Source organism: Bactrocera tryoni, unplaced genomic scaffold (genome assembly GCF_016617805.1).
Source record: "Bactrocera tryoni isolate S06 unplaced genomic scaffold, CSIRO_BtryS06_freeze2 scaffold_643, whole genome shotgun sequence".
NCBI lineage: Eukaryota > Metazoa > Arthropoda > Insecta > Diptera > Tephritidae > Bactrocera > Bactrocera tryoni.
Genome location: NW_024396313.1, coordinates 65,893 through 88,229, shown reverse-complemented (window position 1 = coordinate 88,229; position 22,337 = coordinate 65,893). Strand labels below are relative to the sequence as shown.

The 22,337-nt window shown below is 36.5% G+C and overlaps 2 protein-coding genes across 2 annotated transcripts in view; both read left to right on the top strand.

Moving 5' to 3' along the window:
- The window catches only part of LOC120781358 (discoidin domain-containing receptor 2-like), a 97,285-nt gene that overhangs the window by 29,582 nt on the left and 45,366 nt on the right, over positions 1 to 22,337 (top strand). Inside the window, exons 6-8 of the mRNA XM_040113569.1 lie at positions 17,447 to 17,608; positions 21,515 to 21,720; positions 21,850 to 21,994. Of these exons, the coding sequence (XP_039969503.1) occupies positions 17,447 to 17,608; positions 21,515 to 21,720; positions 21,850 to 21,994 (513 nt within the window). The remainder of the gene's footprint in view (positions 1 to 17,446; positions 17,609 to 21,514; positions 21,721 to 21,849; positions 21,995 to 22,337) is intronic.
- On the top strand, positions 786 to 1,916 carry LOC120781359 (angiopoietin-4-like). Its single transcript, XM_040113570.1, has 4 exons — positions 786 to 970; positions 1,027 to 1,089; positions 1,149 to 1,733; positions 1,789 to 1,916. The coding sequence occupies exons 1-4, from the start codon at positions 786 to 788 to the stop codon at positions 1,874 to 1,876; spliced, it is 921 nt and encodes a 306-aa protein (XP_039969504.1). The 3' UTR covers positions 1,877 to 1,916.

The following is a 22,337-nucleotide window of genomic DNA, read 5'->3' as shown; positions in this document are numbered from 1 at the left end:
AAACACACAGCAAAACATTCTTGGCCGTCAATCCCGGCTTGGCCACTGTTTGGCACGATTCATCGGCCTTCGACCACAACCATGTTCACTTGGTATAGTCGTATGTGATCCAGTTTTCATCGCCAGTCACCACCCGTTTTAAAAATGGGGCAAGTTCGTCCCGTTTCAGCAGCATATTGCAGGTGTTGATTCGGTCCAGAAAGTCTTTTTGCGTCAAATCATGCGGCAGCCAAGCCTCAAGCTTTTTTGTGTATCCAGCCTTCTGCAGATGATTTAAAATGGTTTGGTGACTAACTCCCATCCATGGTGTCGTTTTAACCCGCTCTGAATTGTCGAAACCATTCCAAAACACCATTAATATCACGGAACGTTTCTCTAGCGGATTTGCCTTTAACGAAGGAAAACTTTGAAATAGAATTTCGGCGATTCGGAAACACTAGGACATTTTAAATATTATTTTTCTTCATCTCAATCGAATATTTGAAGTTCGACATGTAACACGTCTCAATTTCATTGTAGACGTAATAAGGCGATCCAGCTGCACGATTAGAAATATTTTTCTGGGCGGCTTATGCAACACAGTTACATATATATAATAAAAATATGTTTGCTGTTTTTATTAGTATTCTCTGTAATATAATACGTTTATATTAATTAGTAATTAAAAATCCATAATTATATACAAACATGAACAGCTGATTTGTGAGTCCAGACTACGTTTTTTGGCATATAAGTCCATTAGTTCAGCCTTCTTCTGTCAGTATTCGTAAAGCTATCGTTTCAAAATGATCAAACTGCTACGTGGTTTCGTGACAGCCGTGTTGTTCTCAATTGTTATTTTCACCAACGCGTTTTTCGCCGACAACAAGCGAACTGCCGAAAGTCAAACCGATACGCTGAACACTTTGCTCACCGTGCTCACTGAATATGTGCTCAATCGCACGGCAGAAGTGAATACACGTATCACGAAGTAATATATATTTAATTTATATTTTTATACCGCTATAAAAAATCTATTGTCTGTAGGAATGAGCAAAGGATAAATTTATTGCTCCAAAAGCAGGTTGAATTGGAACGAAAACTTAATGAGTGAGGACAGTTACCTCATATGTTACGTATACAATAACTTATATATTTATACACCGTAGACATCCTTCAACCACCGGAAAACCTAGTCTCCTTTCAAACGACGAAATCGGCGATAGCTATGTACCGCCACACAGTTGTGCAGATATTTTACCGGATAGATTTGCCGGCGATGGCGGCATCTACAGTATAACGCCGCTGAATATGACACCATTCGAGGTGTACTGTCTAGCGGATCCCAGCGGTGGTTGCGGTTGGACGCTTGTTTGGCGACGTAATGAAATGAACAATGAATTCAATCGCACATGGACGGAATACCAAAATGGTTTCGGTGCATTAACGGATAATTTTTTTATTGGCTTGGACAAGTTATACGTTTTGACCAATGCCGAGGCACAGCAGTTACGCATCGGCACTAAATACGGTGAGAATAATTGGGAGTTTGAAATGTTTGAGGAATTTGCTATCGGCAGTGTACGTACACAATATGAGGTGTTCGTGAAGAATGGAAACAACAAAAGTAGCATTTTTCAACGTTTGGGCAGGCGAGCCCGTTTCTTTACTAAAAATTTGGAAAGCCGTTGGGGGAATGAAGAGTGTGCAAAAGTAATGGGTGTGGGTTGGTGGTACAGCGATGACTGCAAAACGTAAGCAACGAAACTTTTGTTTCAAATTTACTGCTAATATTTTAACTCTTTTTAGTTATTTAAAGTCCCGCCTCTATTATATGTATATAAATTCGCCGACTTATATGGTTATTCGTCCGAAAAGTTGCGATAAAGTTGGCTGACGTATTCAGAATAAATAAAATATTACAAATTAATAATAATAAATAGCAAGAAACAAGAAAATCATTAACTTCGCTTGCACTGAAGCTATAATATTTAATATATATTTAATTCGCAGGTGCATTTTTTATAGCAAAAAAAGGTATAAAAAGATCTTTTTTCTGATTTTGATTAGTCAGTTTGGAAGGCAGTTTAGATGGCAGACTGTAAAATAAAGTGTTTCGGTCTGGACAATATGGAAATTATAGCAATGTTTTAGATAATAAGCTATGTCAAATTTCATTCCAACCATTTTGTATGGCAGCTCGATGCTATAGGCTTCCGATCTGCACGATTTAGTTGCAGTTAAAGTTTTCCATACAAGCATTTGACTCCGATCGTTCAGTTTTGAGCAAATTTTTTATGATTTGTAATGTATTTTCAGTACCAATTGGCAGTAAGTAGGGAATGAACACAATAACCACCTTGGTAGAGTTCTAGGCTCATCTAACAACTCTTCCGTACTTTGGGTCCGGCACCCGGTTGCAATGGAACTTATCATGCAACTGATAAAGTCAGTTTTTCTCGCATTTGGGTTTTAGCCACGATACTCCCGGAGGGGCCAGTCCGCATGCGCAAGATGGAGCGAACTCCAAGGGCTCCTGCTCTCCGTGGTACCAGAATTAAATCTCCGGTCAGACCTCTTAGCCGAAGCTACTACCAGTTGAGCTTCCATACAGCTCAGGACTGGTGGTCAGAGATCTTTGAAGACATGACTCGCTCTGGACGACCTTCGAGCTCTTCAGTTAATGAAAATATTAAAATGGTGAAGGATATGGTGATTGAAAATCGTTAGAGAGATGGCAAGTGAGCTCGATATCTCTCGCGAGTGTATTCGAATGATTTTGGTGGATATTTTGAGTATGAAGCGCGTTCTTGTGAGACGCGTCCTGATAAAGCTCGTGTGTTTTTCAAAACGTGTACCGTAAACAGATCTCTTTGAACCATGATCGTGTCAAGTCCAACGGTCATTAAATAACGGATCAAATTGTGCACATCGTTCCGTCCTTATTTGCCATAAATTTATTATGACGCTAGATTATTGTTGACACTTTTTAATCGAAAGTGTATACCTATGATATATAGTCGCCAAATATCTTGCAAGTAGTTGTAGCACAACTCTGTTGTCTTTCTGCTAACTTTTTGCTTTTTCTTTGACCAGGAAAACCACTTCGCGTTGACTAAATTGATCAGGCCTTAGATAGCATTTTTCATACTGCTTTCTTTTCCCTGTTCATGAAGCTTTTTTATGTTCCTGTATACATATGTAAAAATATTGCTAATATAGAAAAATTTAATTTTAACTGACTTTAAGGTAGGTTAAGTTTGTTTCGATGGCTGACGAAGAAGAAGGGTAAAGCTCTTGGACCACACAGTTTTTTGTGAACTCATAAAAACAGAACTCTAGTATCTGATCTTATAAGTCAGCAAAGCCGCTTGTGGTCATTAAAAAACTGCTCAGGCGTTTAATTTCTATTCCCGCCAGCGGCTCAGCGTAATATCAAAAAGTATGAGGTCTCAATTGTTTTAGGCTTGATTTAGCGGTATAATTAAGAAGAAAGTTTTGAGATGTTTCTCAACATGACTGGATGGATTCTGATAAGGCAATTACCTGTTAGAATCCCCACAGTTAGGGAAAGGCTAGCCTTAGTGAATCTCTTGCGAACGATTTTGGGCCGAAAAGATCTTATTAGCGCATAACCAATGGTATTCAGTGCTTGCGGACCTTCCACGAAGCTTTCAGCTAACCAGTAGTAGGACGCATGAGGAGAACGAAACAGCAGAGCTGGAATGACTATTCGTACCAGCTCGTCAGCTTTGCAGTTTCCTCTTGATTGAGTAGTAACCTTTGAAAATTCAGAATAAGCTATGTTCTCAAACGAATCTTTCGACAGAATTTTACCGGGCTTATTTACGTTTTGTGGCCTATCTCATTTAAAACTTTATATCGCAGATGATGAGTTAAACTCCCTTTTCTTTATTCTGTCTAAACTCTACGGTAGCTGTAATCTGAATTGTGGTTAATGTTATAGATCGGATTGTGTGATGTTGGATATTTTAACCATGATCGATTCGTCTAACAATTCCCATGTTTTGCAAACAGGGGCAAAATAGCGAAGCCCGTTCAGGATTAAGCAAAAAAGTCGTATTCATGGGTATCCTTTTTAGACATGTGGTTTTCAAAAAGAAATAAAACTCATGTTATTTAATATTATGAGCTAGAATTTAGATTCATTATAAAGGTAAGGGGGCTTGTCATAATTTTTATAAGTGATTTGTAACCGCCGCTGCTAGCTCAAATAATAAACTAGATTTTTTTAAGCCCGAAAAAAAGTGGGAACAACTTCATCGTTGCACGCGCGAGATGATGGGTGGACTCAGTCGGATCTTCCTCGATACTCTGTTCCTCAGCAATAATAGAGCCCTTGATGTACATTATACGGCTTCTCTAAAGTCGGGCATTAACCACTAGAGTAAACATGCTGCGAAACTGACCTATGGTGATTCGAATTACCAACTCTGCTAGGGGATTACATCGACTCAATATTGAACGCAGCGGGCGATACATTGTGCGAAATGAAGCTGTTCATTATGAAAACGCAAAACAAACTGCGTCAAGTCAAGTAATATTTATCAAAAAAGACAACGCCGATAAATATATTGACCCATTGAAAATCACACGTCTAAAAAACACCCGTTTATTTCAAGTTTGAAAAAAATACTTTATGAGTGGTTCTACTTTGAGCCTTCCGCTGACTTTTGACTACCAATGTTTACCTACTCCTAGTGAGCGACTGAGTTCGTACAAAATCTAGGCAGTTTTCGACCGCCAAATTAATTTGATAGGAACCTTTTTTAATAAACAACATATACTGAGAGTGTTGATCACTATTTTCAAATGTTTTCTGCTACGTCAGATTTTTCCCCAGTCGAGATTCTACATTGCGGAGGCTTGAAACCACTATAACCCAGCTGCATTCTGGTAAGGTGTATATTTTTAGTACATCTTTCAAAATTAAAACTTGATAGAACACAACAACTGAGGTGGATGAAATCAATTATAGGATATACATATTTATTGCCTAAAATTCACATTAATATATTTAATGATTCTACCATTCTTTCAATTGAATGTCGCAATCAATTGGTCGCACAGCAATAATGGTTGGAGCTTTTACATATGCCCGTACGCTACGCAGCATCGTTGACCTAAGTTGATATAAAAAATACATGTATATATACATATATATATATATATTTATATGTGTACAAATTTAGTATATACATAGTATATATATATATGTATACAAATTAAGTAAGCTTACTGCAAACATTTCTCCGAATACCACCAACCCATGCCCAAAGTCCTCGCGCATACGGCTAACCGCTCATCAAAGTGTCGATCTTTTGTAATAAATTTCGAAGCGATTTGCAGATGTCTAATCATCGTATTGTTGGTATTCACGCTCAAGCTTAACACTGCATAATCGACGCTCTCGTCGCCAATACGGAAATTGCCATAGATCTCCTTAACTAAGTCTTCACCTTCGAAGCGCTTGGAAATATATAATTCTTGCATTTGATATTGTGTAAGTGCGTACAAGTTCTGGAGACCCACAAAGTAGCCATACCCTGTGGCTGGATCACCGAAACCTGCACGATAATTCAGCCAGCCAAAATCGAAATTATCTCTTTGAGACTTACGCTCCAAAATAACTGCCCACGGACATTTGCCATTCACATCAACTATACACCGTACATTAAATGATGGTCCACCGGGTAACGTTAGTGTTTGTATTGAGTCACTTATCGTTCTTTGACAATGGCTCTTTTCTGTATCAAAGGTTCTGCGTGTTGTTTTCGGTAAACTTAATGCTATGTATGAATCCGTGTCTGTATGTACTTCCTCCACACCAGAGCTTCGTAACTCCATTTGAGTACTACCAATGGAAGTGGGTTCAAATGAACCCTTATGGTTTCTGAGTGTATCTCTAAATCTATTTTGCAAAATTTTTTCACCAAGTGTATCGCCGATGTGAGATTTTTCCATGGTGGTGGTAATTGTTATTGTTTTGCCATCATTTGTTGTCTTTTCCACGGTCACGTTAGTTGTGTTAGTGAATTGCCTCATGTTTTGTGTTCTACAACCAAAAATATAGTTGTAGAATATCAAAATTACTAAGGCGATCGGCACTCGTTGACTACGCGTAGACATTTCATTCGTACGTCTCAGAACAAATTGAGAAAAATTGGCGAACGAAAACGAATATATGTATTAATACATATATGCTGGAAAACTTACTCTTGATAACAGTTTATAACATATGAAAGAAATTCTTAGCTGTTTCGGAGTTTTCAGTTCGCTAAAAATTACACTCTGCTACAATTTGAAACTTCTTGACTTATTTATTGAATGAGAAAGGAGTCAGGCTGTTCTGTTTTTATGCGGTTAATTAGGGCTAAAGAAGCTAATTTGATATAACAGAGATTAATTTGAAAAAAAACGTAATATTAATTCCTTTACCAGCACCCTTTGAGGGTCAAAAGTTGCATGAGATTTTCCTCAACTTCTTCCCTTTCGTTATCAGATGGCATTAGCATCATACTTGTAGATCATGATGTAGACCTTCGCACATCCACAATTGATCTTCCCACCACCTTTCGCCAGCAGTAAGTTGAGTTCCTTTGTTAAATCAGCAATAATTGTATTTTAAATCATATTTTACACCTTCAAGTGTAGAGCAAAACAGGTACGCTTGCGCATATGCGCTGCTTCAACTATGCTTAGGTCAAAATCGAAATTTTGTTTCTTTGACATAGAACTTAAGATCTGCAAAGCAATTTTGATATTCCCCATATTCGGTGTAGAAAAAGTTTCACGACACACTTATTTTATTCGAAATATCCAAAAAGCTCGCGAAGCTACGTAATATCTAAACCAAACACTCGAAAGAGCACTTTTTGAAGATTATCTCTTTCAAATATTGTCCACGACTACGTCTCAGATGGTCCATCCATTGAGTCCAATTTTCGATGAATCGTTCGAGCATTTGAACTGGTAACTGGCGAATTACACACGCGATGTTTTGCTCCACGGCCTGAATCGAAGCGGGACACATAGGCTATAAACTTTAGATATTCCCACAGGAAAAAGTTTGACGGTGTGATATCACTCGATCTTGGTGGTCGATCGACCGCGCGAAAACGTGAAATTATCTGCTCAGCTATATGTTCCTTCAATAAATCCATTGATTGATGCGATTTGAGTAAAGTGACATCAAACGGTCGGTTATGATGGCGTGATAACGGTCGCCATTGACGGTTATCACCGACATCATGTTTAAAGAAATATGGACCGATGATTCCAACACTTCACGAACCACACCAAACCGTTGTTTTTTTGTATGAAATGGCAGCTTTTAAATCCTCATCGCTGAACAAAATTTGACTCTAAATACAGTTTTCCGAGAAAGTTCGTATGTAATGAAATTGTAATCTAAGATAACTTTATAGTAGCTAATTGAAATCGATTTCCAAATGATGTCGATCTCCAATTACGACCTTAGGTTATCATAAGATTTATTTTCCAACCATATAACTACTAACTTTTTCGGAGTCAATATATGTATGCCAAAACATTATCTTATGTAACACAAATAGAGTTGTTTACTGCCGCATAAGAATGCATCGTCTACTGAGAAATCATGTTTTTCCTTTCCATATTTCCTTAAGTTCTGACTGATTTCGAAAAATTGTTACATAGTGTTATTATTCTATATATACTGGAAGCTGTTAAAAAATCGGTTTCACTTGTAAACGATTGCATTGCTAATTTTACATGAAAATACAATCTCAAATTACATTTTTAATCGGACGGAATGCTATGCGGTAGCGGTATTTCTAGAAGACAGGCAAGCTTGGCAAGTTCTCTGCTATAAGCGCTTAAATGACCTATTCGAACTGACTTTATTTGCAGCAATTTTCCTCCCTGAGACACGCGAGGCTGAAGAACATTAGTTGGGTTCTCTGATTTTGAGCGTTTTAGTTCAAATTTGACGGTTTATTGGTGGCTGAGTAAAATGATGTCGATGAGAAATTGGTATTTAGAAGAGATGAAGGGGTAAGTAAATGTCTCTCTGGCGCCATGGTTTTCTTCAAAATGAAAAAATGTTGTTTCTAGCGCGTAATTTTACCCCGACCAAACCGTGCGAATGGTTGGAAATCTAATCGAGATGGAGTTGAGCTTTTTCACTAAGTATTGATTCCTAGATTAACAAAAGAACTGTTTACGGAAAGTCGTCTTCGAAATTGTAATAAAGAAACGCTTCGTAATGACACTTTTTTTTATAAAATTGAAGAAATGCTTACTAGATTAAGGACTCTAAAAAACCTAAAACTTAAGATAAAATAAAGCTAAAAAAAGTAAGGAAGGGCTAAGTTCGGGTGTCACCGAACATTTTATACTCTCGCATGATAAAGTGATAATCGAGATTTCATTATCAGTCATTTACATATTTTTCAAATACCGTATTTGTGTAAAGTTTTATTCCGCGATCATCATTGGTTCCTAATGTGTATATTATACAGAGAAGGCATCAGTTGGAATTCAAAATAGCGTTATATTGGAAAAAGGCGTGTGTGTGAACCGATTTCACCTATATTTCGTACATGTCATCAGGGTGTTAAGAAAATATTATATGCCGAATGTCATTGAAATCGGTCTAGTAGTTCCTGAGATATGGTTTTTGGTCTATAAGTGGGCGACGCCACGCCCATTTTCAATTTTTAAAAAAAGGTTGGATGCAGCTTCCTTCTGCCATTTCTCCCGTAAAACTTAGTATTTCTGACGTTTTTTGTTAGTCGGTTAACACACTTTTAGTGATTTTCAACATAACCTTTGTAAAGGAGGTGGGCGTGGTTATTATCCGATTTCTTCCATTTTTGAACTATATATGGAAATGCCTGAAGAAAACGACTCTATAGAATTTGGTTGACATAGCTGTAGTAGTTTCCGAGATATGTACAAAAAACTTAGTAATGGGCGGGGCCACGCCCACTTTTCCAAAAAAATTGCGTCCAAATATGCCCGTCCCTAATGCGATCCTTTGTGCCAAATTTCACTTTAATATCTTTATTTATGGCTTAGTTATGACACTTTGTGGGTTTTCGGTCTCCGCCATTTTGTGGGGGTGACAGTTGGCCGATTTTGCCCATCTTCGAACTTAACCTTCTTATGGAGCCAAGAAATACGTGTACCAAGTTTCATCATGTTATCTCAATTTTTACTCAAGTTACAGCTTGCACGGACGGACGGACAGACAGACATCCGGATTTCAACTCTACTCGTCGCCCAGATCACTTTGGTATATATAACCCTATATCTGACTCTTTTAGTTTTAGGACTTACAAACAACCGTTATGTGAACAAAACTATAATAATCTCCTTAGCAACTTTGTTGCGAGAGTATAATGAGGGAAAGACGGAATAGAAGAATCGAAAGAATTATAATATTGTTTTTAATGATGAGATCTGCTATAAAGTATTTAGGAAATAATACAGGCACATAATTCCTAAATGAAAGTGAGTAGATAACAAGGGTGGACGTCTGAGGGCGAACCTAGACCTCTAAGATTGGTTGTGAAACCACCAGAACAAAACTCACCTAACTCTATCATCTCCTCTCTGAGCCACACATTTACATGTTTCATACATTTATTCCAATCATTTTATCTGTTTTACTTCCGAGACATCGCCAAAACACCCGCAACCGTTAGTCGCGATTCGTTTTCTATGCAAAATTTTGAAGATATTATATGGGCATCACTTCCTGTGACTCTTGACAGCTTTTAGAAAAGTCAATGTATGGCGTTCCCAGTCTGTTGGCATGTCTGCCACTAGACAGCGGCCTGTTATCATTTGTATTAAAATTCTTCTGTCATTGCTTTTAAATTTTAATAGTAGGCATTTGTGGCACATATTCCTTTAATCTCATTTGTCGGCTTGTTGAAGAAGTTAAGGATTCTTCCAACGATATCTAAACATGTTTGTAGATTAAACATATATGTATTAAATACTGGGAGATATATTCCCTTTCTATCGGAGGCTGATTGTAGATTGGTTTATTTACTTCACAGTTACCAATGTGGTATCACGGAGCCCTCAAAACCACCAGGTGTATCACGAAAGAGCATTCTCGAAAGCGCATGTTGGATCCCTTAATAGATCAGGACATTACTTCACTATCTTTGGGGAATTCCCAGGAGGTTTTAGTGATTTCAAAGCCTAGCTATTTTTGAATATAAATGTATTTATTTTTGTATGCACGCTTTTGGTCAGAACAAGATGGCTTTCTTTAGTTGCTGTGATCTTAGCCTGAAAGACACTGCAGTAATTCTGGTATCTGGTTTTGCTGAAAAGACGCCACCTCCCACTCGTTTATCCAGTTTGAACCCGTTAGCAAAGATACTTGTCTCTGTGCCTTTGTCCATCTCACTCCTTTTATATTCCTCTCTGGAGGGAAAGGCAATATTAGCTATTAATTCCTAAATGAAATTTAATCGAAATTCTGGGTAAGAAAATGCTAGAAAGACAATTTTTTTTTTATATACACATATAAACGGCCAATAAGCAGTTCTATTTGGCCGTATTGAGGCGTTTGCGTGAGAACATCCATCGAAAACGGATTTTAGACGATGATAATGCACCATCGCCTCGAGCCACGATTGTTGCTGAATTAAAAGCCAAAAACGCAGTAGTACCATTGATCAACCACCGTATTCACCAGATTTGGCTCCGTGTAATTTTTTCTTCTTCTCCAAACTGAAACTGCAGCTCTATGGAATCCATTTTCAGTCGAGCGAAGAGATAAAACAAAATTCGCTGAAGGAGCTGAAGGCCATCTCAAAAAGTTCTTAGGGAAAGTGTTTCGAGAACTGAAAAAGTCGTTAGCATAAGTGTATTACACTTGGTGGGGATTATTATTTTGTGTTTTATTTACAATTTTCGGGTACCTTTTTGTCACAAAGTAGTTAGTATTTATAAAAAAATAGAAAAATTTCAACTCTATTCATTTAAAAACTTTCAACAATCACAATAAATTTATCGCTCCAACAACCCTAACACTCTTTGTTATTGTAAGTATACCTTTATAACGGGTTAATGAGTTGAATTGCAATTGTAATACACCACCTTACTGACGAGTGCAAAATTTAGCAATTCTGCAAGTGCACAATGGCATTAAATTACAACACAATGCGAAAGTGCTTCGTTGGGCATTAAAAGCTCAAGGCTGCCAATATACAATGCGAATGCAACTCTGTATAAAGAGCGCTTACAAAAACCGTTTTCTCTTTTTATGCACTTTCTCTGTTTGCGCAAGCACCTCCTGCATTATGTGTTATTTGGAATTGTGTTTTCTTCTTTTTTTATTATTGCTTCATGTTTTTGTTATTGTTGCATAGCATTGTGCTCATTTCGATTGATCTGATTTTAATTGCAAAATTTACGCCTTTTACAAAGACGTGCCAATGTCTGGCATATATGTATGTATATATATATTATTAGGGTGTGCCAAAAACAAAAATTATATCTAATCTATCCATAGATATCATTGTTTTTATCTTAAAAAAATCGTTAAAAGTAGAAAAAGACGTCGAAGGCCGCATTAAGTAAAGGGCGTTTTCTAATACAAAAGGCCTTCAGTGAGTTAATATTTTTTCGGATCTTGGAACCAGCATTAACGCCAACAAAAGCGTCATCCCGAAATCTAAGGCAGAATAATTCTTACCAACAGGTGTTACTTCGGACTGAGTAGGTAATTGAGAAGTAAAGTCCTCTCTCCACCAACAAAGACCAAGCTCTACAAGTCATTCATTATCGCCGTCCTGCTATAAGTTGCAGAGGCATGAACGAAGACAACATCCGATGAGTCGTCGTTACGAGTTTTCGAGAGAAAGATTCAGCGGAAGATTTATGTTCCTTTGGGCATTGGCAACGGCGAAAACCACTGTCGATGGAACGATGAGCTGTGCGAGTTATACGACGACATAGAAACTTAGAGCAGCAAATTAAGCGATAGCGGCTGAGCTGGCTAGGTAATATACGTATCGTCCGAATGGATGAAAACACTCCAGCTCTGAAAGTACTCGTCGCACTACACGCCGGGAGAGGCAGAGGAAGAGAAAGAACTCCACTTCGTTGGAAAGATCAGAGGGATACGAACCTGGCTGCACACAATTGCGCGCTGTTGTAAACCGCGTAAGCGTTGTCTACTCCAATAAAGAAGATACTTTTTTCGCAGTTGGTATTTTTCACAGCTGTTTCCATTCGGTTATTGTTTATAGTACTCAGTTTACATAATCGCCCAGCAGAGTCGGTAATTCGAGCAACTATGGATCGGTTTCGCACTACGTTTACTCTAGTCCTATATCGCGAGCAACAATTGGAGCTGTTCCCATCCACGTTTTGGAAGTTTTGTCAGATGGATCTTGGTATGCGAGCTTAAAAGATCCAACTCGTGCAAAAATTATAAACGAACGAGCATCGAGCGCATCGGCCGCTCGGTCAATTGACCTAAATCGGGATAGTAACCGATCCCGATTTTAACAAGAAAATTTTGTTCTTCATCGCGAAATAAGTTTTGGTTAAATGGTTAAAATGTGTCGCATTTCGCGTGATAGTAATTCACAAACCATTGTTGATCCCTAGGTAAATCCTCAAAATTCCACTGGTGGGTGTGCTCTATGAGCAGAGAGAGTCATGGTGCACACTTCTTCAAAATTGAAGCCGGCCATAATGTTTTACTCAATGGCGGAACCGAAAGTAAAAATCTCATGAGGAAGATTTTTTTAGAAAAATTAATACTCTACAAAAACCCGTGAGTTCCTGTCTCTGAACGTACGCATTTTTATGTGTGTATTGGTTCAGTATTATATTTGATACTTCTTTTTGGCTCACCCTAATATACCATATAGGTATATATTCCAACACATAAACAGTTGTATTTAGTATGCGCACTGCATGCAATTGCTAGCATAGAAGTAATGAAATCTGTAATAAAGTGAGCGAAAGTACAGCAAAAAGAGGAAAGCAAAGATTTTTGTTAATAAAACGAAATTGAATATGCTTGCAGTTGTGTATGTGTGTATTAGTACACAGCGAAGAAAGACTGCATTTCAATTAGAAGGGATTAAGTGAGGCTTAAAAGCGAATGTGCATTGTATTTGCACACATACATACACACATACATACATGCATACATATGTGTACACCGAATCGCATAGAAAGTTTTACAAATGCCGAATTCACTGCAGAATGTACATAGTGCTACACAAAATATGAAAAATCAACAAATATCAGGAATTCAATCTCGAAAGAGCATTTTGCTGAATAGTTGGCTAGGAAATTCTTCGTGCTAGTTTTTTCTCCGATACAATAAAACGAAACTTCATATTGCTTTCAATTCAGAAATTTCATCTGTAGTCTGTGTTGTTTGGTAGTGTCAGTATGTAGTTGTAGTTAGCTCGATTTAAATTGATTTTGGATATCAAATAATTTTATAACACATCTGCTGAATACATTATTGGTTTATACAAGGTCTGTCGCAAAAGAAACAGGACTTTTTAAATATAACTGTTTCTGGTGGCGCCACTTATTGGTGGGTATATGAATAAAAAAGTTTGGTCTCTTGTTGACATTTCGTAAAAATTTTAAGACAATTGGATAACTACAATCGATGTTATCGATCAAAAAGTGACAGCAGCTTTTGGCCATCGGTCGTAAAATGCATTTTGAACAGCGAGCAAATATTAAATTTTGTTTTAAACTTGGGAAAACGTTAACTTAAACATTTCAAATGACGAAAAAAGTTTATGATGATCAGTGCCTATCCCGTGGTATTGTGCATGGGTGGTTTAAGCGATTCCAAGAAGGTCGTGAGGACCTCTGTTACGATCAGAAGTCTGTCGTCTTCAGAAGTCAAAAATAAAGACAATGCTGATTTTTTTTTACGATTCTGAGGATATTGTACACCGGGAGCTCGTCCCACCTGGCCAAACGATTCATGCAGTGTTTTACATTGGTGTTATGAAGTGTCTTTTGATACGCATTCGTTGTGCTCGACCACAATGCCGTGAGGCAGGGTCCTGGCGCCTGTTGCACGATAATGCACCGTGTCATCAGTCGACGCTTGTCACTGATTTTTTGACAAAAAACTCCATATTAACTATTAATCACTCACCATACTCACCTGATCTGGCACCCTGTGATTTTTACCTATTTGGAAAACTTCATTCGCCCATGAAAGGACACTGGTTTCAGGACATTTCAGCTATCCAAAAGGCGACGACCGATATTCTCAAGAGCATTCCGAAAAATAACCTTAAACACTCATTTGAAATGCTAATTGACCCGGCTAAACGCTGTATCGAAGCACAAAGAAACTACTTTGAATAAAAAATATAACTTTTGAAAAATATTAATTTTTTGTTGTTTCTTTTAACAGTCCTGTTTCTTTTGCGACAGACCTTGTATATGTAAATTTTCACAGGTTACAATGGTGTCATAATAATGGGTCAACATGTGATTTTAAACATGATAAGCCTGCTCATATTATGATGAGGGTGTATTTTTTAGTACACCAGTTAAAAAGAGCCATTATTATTGCATAAAACTGAAGGTTTTATTTAGCATAGTTTAAATTATTTGATTTGAACCAGAAAAGCACCGATTTATTAAGTAGCCTGTTGCCATTTTTATGGTAATCTCATCGCGCCCTCTTTAATGGTAGAAACCAATATTTCTATCGGGAAAAAATCTTGACTGTCGATTTTCACAAGCTCTTCTAAGGCGAATTTTTTCAGAAAAATTTTTGGACCTTTTCGACCAAATTAAGACGATACAACTCATAATAGGGGATTTCCTGCTATATTCACCAAGCACACATGAGGTTTGTTCAAAAAATATCGCGAATTTTTATACAAGTACTATATGTCTTACATGAATTTTCTCTGGTAAAAAAGAGCATTTTTCAACAATTTTTTTCTCATATAAAAAATTAAATATTTTTTTAGAATTATTATTGTTGCAAACATATATTATTAACGGAGAAATTCTGGAATTTTTGGAAAAAATATTTTAAGCTCGGCCATTGCGACGCCATTCCCGGAGAACCCTCGGAACACAGATGAGCCCGCGCTGACAGGATAACTCCTGACAGGACCACCTTCTTCTTCTTCTTTATTGGCGTAGACACCGCTTACGCGATTATAGCCGAGTTAACAACAGCGCGCCAGTCGTTTCTTCTTTTCAAGACAGGACCAACTAAAGTGAAAAAATACGTGTTTAAGTTAAAACCTTAACTTACAACTTGGACAAAGGAAAAAAATTAAAAATTTGATTTTTAGCAAATATTTAAAAAAAATTTAAATTTCAGTGAAAATATCGCTACTTTTTTTCAAATAACTAGTTGTAAACGAAAAAAAATCCTTTGTACAAATCTTTAAAAATTGTATCTGAAAAAACTTTGTAAAATTTCATGATGATCGGTTGAGCAGTTTTTGAAAAATCTTGTCAACTTCACTTCAAACACACAGTTTCGAGAAAGACCCGTTTAAAGACGGCGCACTTAGCCTAGCTAGCTTCGAGCGCACAAGTTCTTAATGGTGTATCTCCGAAACTATTACTCGGATCAACTTGAAAATTTCAGACAATAAACCAATAAGAAAGTGTTTACTTGTTCATGAATATCTATCTTATCCCCTTCAAAGTAATCACCACCAGATAGCACTTAAAAATTATTTTTTCTTGGTGATCTTGTTTAGCTTCTCCTTCGCTGTAGTTTTTATCTCCTCAATCGTAGCGTAGATCGGAACTTTCAAGGGCCCCTTCAGTTATGGGAACGAAAAAGTCAGAGGGGTAATATTTTCGGCCTTGCTTCATGCGGCAGCTTCCATTGGAAGGATTGAGCTTTGCTTTCTACGTCAAAACCATAAACCCATGATTCGTCACCATTTCTGAGCCTCTGGAGTAGATGTGGGTCATCGCAGACTGAGTTCAACATCTCCTGAGTAATCAATATGTTCAGTTCAACAGTAATTTCTTTAACGGTGCTTCTACGTTTGGCCCATTCTATTTTCTTTACCTCATTAATGTTTTTGTCCTTACTTGACGCTGTCAAGCGTCCGGCACCTTCTTCGTCGTTCGCATCTTCTCGACCCTCTGAGTACATTTTTACCATCCATAATTGCTTTTGTTCAATGTAGCTTCACCATATGCCACAGTTAACATTCGGAATGTACCCACATACTTAATTTCTTTTTCCCACAAAATTGTATTCAGGCTCTTTGATCTATTTTTTGGATTAAGCAAAAATCAAAGTTGAACCAAAACGCGTCCAAGCAAATTAGCTGTCAAAAATTAACAAAGCATTCAAAATGAGCGACTTTGTCACAATAAGTAGGGGATTTGAGTACCAACACAACGCAAAAAAAAAGCAATCAAAAATCGAATACATGTAGCCTGCGAAAACTCAAAATTCGCCATGCAGTTTGTACAAACCTGGAAGCTTTCCTGAGCGTCAATTGTATCCTTATTGTCGTTTTTGCCGACTTACTAGAATTCGACCACGATAGCTTTAGCTTGAAGTTGTAGTAAATGACTCACTTCTCATCACCAGCACCATCCGTTTATGAAATAGATTGATGTTGTTTCCAATGAGGTGCGATTCGCAGATGGAAATTTAGTTTATGAATTTTTTTTGCGTTTCCTCCTGTGGCCCATACATTAAAATTGTTTTCGCTTCCAGCCTTACTGAACTGGAACCAAAGTAAGTAAGTTTTGTATTATGTTGAGATCCTGGCAAATCAAAACAGTGGTTGAAGGCACTGTGGAAACTCTTAAGGCTCTCTTGGTGCTCGATAAACGCTTTAAGTTAAAGACAGTTCTTTCAAAAACAAGCCACCATTTACTTGGAAGTTCTTCGTGCGTGAAAAAACTTTTGTTTCATTCGCTCATTTTGAAACACCCACACAGTCAAGTGCTGTTTACTATCGGGCTCATACACGCAAACTCGCGATTTATCACCCGTCACGATGTCATCGACATGTTTCAAAGCACCTCTAAGTTATTTTTGAAGATTTCTCTCGACCAATGTACACAAGTCTTTTTTGGAGAAATCAAATGTCAATCCAAGTCGAACGCTGTAAAAAATAATTGCGCAAAAATTAAGGTTGCTATTTCGTTCCATCTTTTGGCCAGGATAAATATTCTAATTTACTGTAAACAACACAAATAGCGCTCGTAGGTCAAAATGTTCTGAGTACGTACAACTTCAAAAATGTCAAACTTTGCGGTAAAGTGTTTAGTTACCAGATTGCAACACTAGGGTAATATAAAATATATATAATACCGAAAAAAATTAAATTAATATAACCCCTAATAAAAAGTTTTTTTTTTTCTGTCGAATCCACCTTATTTCGTCTTTATTTTGTAAATTTTTCCACTTCTTTTATTCGTTTTTCTCTTCTACTTCCAGCACCTATTGTTGGCAATTTCACAGACGAAGATTTCGCTGGTGGTACGATGGCTGCGGGTGCAACACCGCAAGATAATGCCGAGTATCCGTTTCAGCGTGATGAAGTGGAGCGCGTCATTAACGGAAAATTTGGTGAGCGCAGTCAACCGCAAACACCATTGGGTAAGTGATTTTTCTTCACACTCCTTTACTTACTTAAATTTATTTTTTCTTAACACAACACACAAACACTTAGAGCAAGCTGACAGTCAGAAAATGCTACTTCATTTTGTGGAACATTTTGTGCGCATAAAAATGATTTCGAAATGAAAATCACTGCCACATTTAGACGTTTTGATGTGAATTTCACTTAAGCGAGCACTCGCAGTTTTGCAAATTCTCTCTTATATTGCGTGTGGCAGCAATAGACATTTCTATTCTTGTGGCACATAAAATGTGCTCGTATATTAAATAAAATTTTACAGCAGCGATGAGAGGATTTGCGTTGTACAGAGTCGTCTTTCCGTTATTGGAAATGAGGGGGTTTAAGCACTTTTAAACCGTCAGCGAATGGCTGACAGATTTTAGCTCAAGTAATAGCTTTACCTTTACTAGATCCACTCAGCTAAGGACTGGATGCCACAAGTTCATGGAACTGTTTCGAGATTTTGACACAAATTTACATTTACTTTTAGTATATGTTTTCATTTAAATAGAAATTTTCCAACCATCTTGAGCAAAGTTTAGATTCGTTAAAATACTTCTTCTAGCCTTTCTTTCGTGAACTTAATATTAAACTCTATACTCACGAGATTAAATTTTTCATATTTTTCCCTTTGAAAATACTACATTTTTTAGTCTGTCATTATCTTCCCCCTTTTGGAAGTACCATATTTAATATTTCATAAGCTCGCAAATAAACTTCCTATGATAGACAATATATTTCGAAGATATATATGTGCTCTAACTCCATTGCCCGTTTTTTAATGAATGCGACCAGATTCTTTCGATTTTAGCAGAAAGCGCTCAATGACCTACATCATCGAAAACTACATTACATACTTAGGAAGTCATATGGATCTTACATTCGAAGCATATTTTAAACATTGTCGAACACCTCAAACCCTGTTTCAATTATACAATACCTATGAAAGCTGAAGCTCCTCAGCAGGAGAAAAATATAACTAAATTACTCTTAGATTTTTCCACCATCATTTTCTTTTGATCATCTACTCATACACATATAATAAAGTGAGCAGAAAGTTAAGTAAATTTTTTTTATGAAATGTAAATTTTTTATTTACATAATCTACGAAATCAATTTCATCGCTTTCAAAGCAATAATCGTCCGATAAAACTCATCTTCATAAAAGCTTTTTCCAGTCGGAATGGTCTTCAACACATGCTTTTATTCGGCTTTTATAAGCTCAAAACCAGCATCACAGGGCCTTTTGAGTTTCTTGAATGGTTGAATGGTGGTTGCGAAACAATATGAGTCGAGTTTTTGCATAAAAGCCGCGAAGAAACAATACAGTAAAACATGGTGCATTATAGGGCACAAAAGATCTTAGGTCGCGGTGCAATCCTCATCTATTTATCTTATGGTGTGTTAACGTGATGTAGAAACTAAAAGTTTTTCGCTCATAATAAGAATGGTTTGAGATGCTTAACCCAAAACGACGCAGATTACTCAAATAACATTCTTTGTTGACAGTTTGGCGTGGCGCAAAAGGTACACCTACAACGATAGTCATCTAACTTTACTTTTTGATAACAGTAGTTTCTCACACAGTCCATTTTTAATTTTTATGGTCTGAAATTTGAGTTTAAGTTACTCTCTTTCGATTTTCTACTCGAGCTCTATTTTCCCTTTCTTGGTTTTAGACACGAGTTTGAGGATCCGTTTGGAACAACTATGTGTTCTCATTGAAACTTGGGCCTACATTTTTACTAAATATTTTCAAATCAGGAAATTTCAAACTTGTGTGCATCGAAAACTAATAGTACACACAACATCTTTTTTCCAAAACAACGTATAAACCTAGTTTATCAGGGCTCTATAATACCGAAAAAGTATTGGTCGAAAAAAGTTTGAAAACAATTTGTGTAATGAGCCCTATATTTGAAAGTAACATTTAAGGCTTAACCCCAAAATGTTCAATAAACTCGAGTTTAACCAATTTTTAAGCCAAAAATTTTGTTAGTATTAGGTGCTAATAATAAATAACGCATTTAATTTATAATAATAAGTCATATATTTGAGAGTAGTATTTAATGCTAAACACCAGAAAGGCCAACAAACACGAGTTAAAGATTTTTTTAGGAAGAAATCTTTGTTTATTACTATATGTTAGAGATTTGAGTTTATTGCTTGACATCAGTATGACCAATGAACTCGAGTTAAAGAATTTTTAAGGGAGAAGTTCTCGTTTATTATGAAACAAATTTTATTCGTGAAGTGTTAAACTCTATGTTTGAGAGTAGAGTTTATACTAAACACTAACATACCTAAGAAACTCTAGTTAAAGAACTTTTTTGGCAGAAGTCTTTTTTACTAGCAAACTATTTTTAGTTAATAAAGAGCAGAGAGAGCAGAGTTCAATATTAAACACCTAAATTACAAATAAGCTCGAGTTAAAGCAATTTTTGGGGAGAAGATTTTTTGGAACTTTGACTTTGAACTTATTTTACTTTTTAAATGATAAACAGTATTTGATAGTAGGGTTTAATGTTTAACCCCAGAACAACCAATAAACTCGAGTTGAACAAATTTTTAGGCAGAAGTACTTGTTTATTAACAAACAGATTTTACTTGTCAAATGATAAACTCAATATTTGGGAGTAGAGTTTATGCTAAATACCAAAATATCTAATAAACTCGAGTTAAAGATTATTTTAAGGAGAAGTATTTGCTTATCAACAAACAAATTTTAGTTATAAAATGTTAAACTCTGTGTTTAAAAGTAAAGTTTATGATAAACACAAAAATTACCAACAAACTCGAGTTTATGAGATATTTTGGTGTTAAGCATAAACACGAGAATTTTTTAGGAAAAATCTTTTGTTTATTAACAAACAAATTTTACTTATACAAAAATAATCTCTTTGTTCGAGAGTAGGACGTAACGTTTAACACTAGAATGACCAATAAACTCGAGCTCAGAAATTCCTTGAGAAGAATACTAATTAGAAATGACGAACATTCTGTTTGAGTTTAATGTTAAACCCCAAAATGACGAATAAACTCAAGTTGATTTTATTTTGATTTTTTAATTCTCAAAAGCAGAGTTTATATTAAACAAAAAATTTACCAGTTAACTAAAGTTTTGCATTTTAAAATGCTCTTCCCGAATATGCAAAATTGAGTAAAACTCCAAACTTATGGCTCCCTGTTTTGCCCTTAGAAATATGCGCTTCTAGCAATCCCCCAAGCGCCTGCCTTGCGTTAATACATATTGTAATAAAATCTTGACTTCTTTAAGGCAACCGTAATCAACATTTTTATATAAACCACTGGCATATTAAAAATGTACAAATCATTCTGCGGGCTTAGCGCTTCTTCAGGGATCTCCACTTCACACTTTTCCGCCGCGTCATATCCATTTTCATTCATATTAAATTGCATTTATTGTACAACTAGCGCGCACTACAACTGAAGACCGGAAAAATGCCGCTACATATTTAACATAGCTACGCTGCTAAGGATACAGGGATTATAAGGAAGAAATATTATGAGCATTTCACACTTTGCTTGAGAACTATACAGAAACGTTAAGTAGTGCTGATATGCTTTTAGAAATGTGAAGTTATAGGAAAAATTATTTACAAACAGGCGAAAAGATTTTCGAATATGAAAAATAATTCGCAGGATTTAAAGTACGCTGAAGTTGTAGCTTGCTTAAGACCGATAGTGATAGAGTGATAATTTCAAGCCACAGACTACACACAGTACAAGGTTTTATGTTACCAAATCCGGCACCGAAACTTTTATTTTACAAAATTTCACTTTATTTTCCAAATTCTTTACTATCTAATAGTCGGTTTTCCATATTTGCCTTTACTCATTAGTGATTTCACCCAAACCCATAGACCATCCAGAACCGGAGAACAGTTTGATTGGCTTCATTTTCGCCGTATTGGTGGCCATCATATTGGTGCTCGTTGTGGTCATACTCTTAATCGTCATACGTAATAAACGCGGTCGTGGCGGCAATGTGCTCGATGCATTCCAACACAACTTCAACCCGGATACGCTTGGTGGCGCCGACAAGCGGCTCAATTGCAATGGCATGAAGGTGAGTTTGTGCTGTAATTTTCAGCAAATATGTATTTTTTTCATAGTTTCTTTGTTTTTAGTGTTATTTTTAATACAATTTTTACATGACCAACACATTCCCTCAACGTTATATTTTATGCTTTCGCAGGCCGTCACTATGGACAATGACACGGAGTCGATTGACAAGAGCAGCCTCTACCATGAACCGTTCAATGTGAATATGTACACGAGTGCAGCGAGCGGTTGCTCCATGAATGACATGCAACGGCAACATGTCACACCGGACTACACAGGTATGCAAATTGCTTATTATGTTTTTATGTTATGCTCATACATATTGGCAAATGTCTATGGGCATGTTAAAAGAAATGCTTAAAACATTGATGAACATGTTTTTCGGCGTATATAATTGGTTTGGTCGTCAAAGCAAAAAGTACTAAACACATTTTTCTAGAAGCTTATTGCAAGTTAGTTTTTCTGTTAGGTCAAATCATTATTTTTTCTTTCGAACTACAAAATCACGAATCTATTTTATAGAGGTACTTATGGAAGGACAACGGTTATCTCGGGTTCACATCTATTTAAATTTTAATATTAAAGTAAATAAAAGCATCTATATACAAGACGGCATTTGAG

Excerpts from the sequence above, each read along its gene's own strand:
- LOC120781359 (XM_040113570.1), top strand. The coding sequence starts at position 786 with ATGATCAAACTGCTACGTGGTTTCGTGACAGCCGTGTTGTTCTCAATT. Across the intron at positions 1,090-1,148 it reads TTGGAACGAAAACTTAATGA|ACATCCTTCAACCACCGGAA; the intron begins GTGAGGACAGTT and ends TATACACCGTAG. Across the intron at positions 1,734-1,788 it reads TACAGCGATGACTGCAAAAC|TTATTTAAAGTCCCGCCTCT; the intron begins GTAAGCAACGAA and ends AACTCTTTTTAG.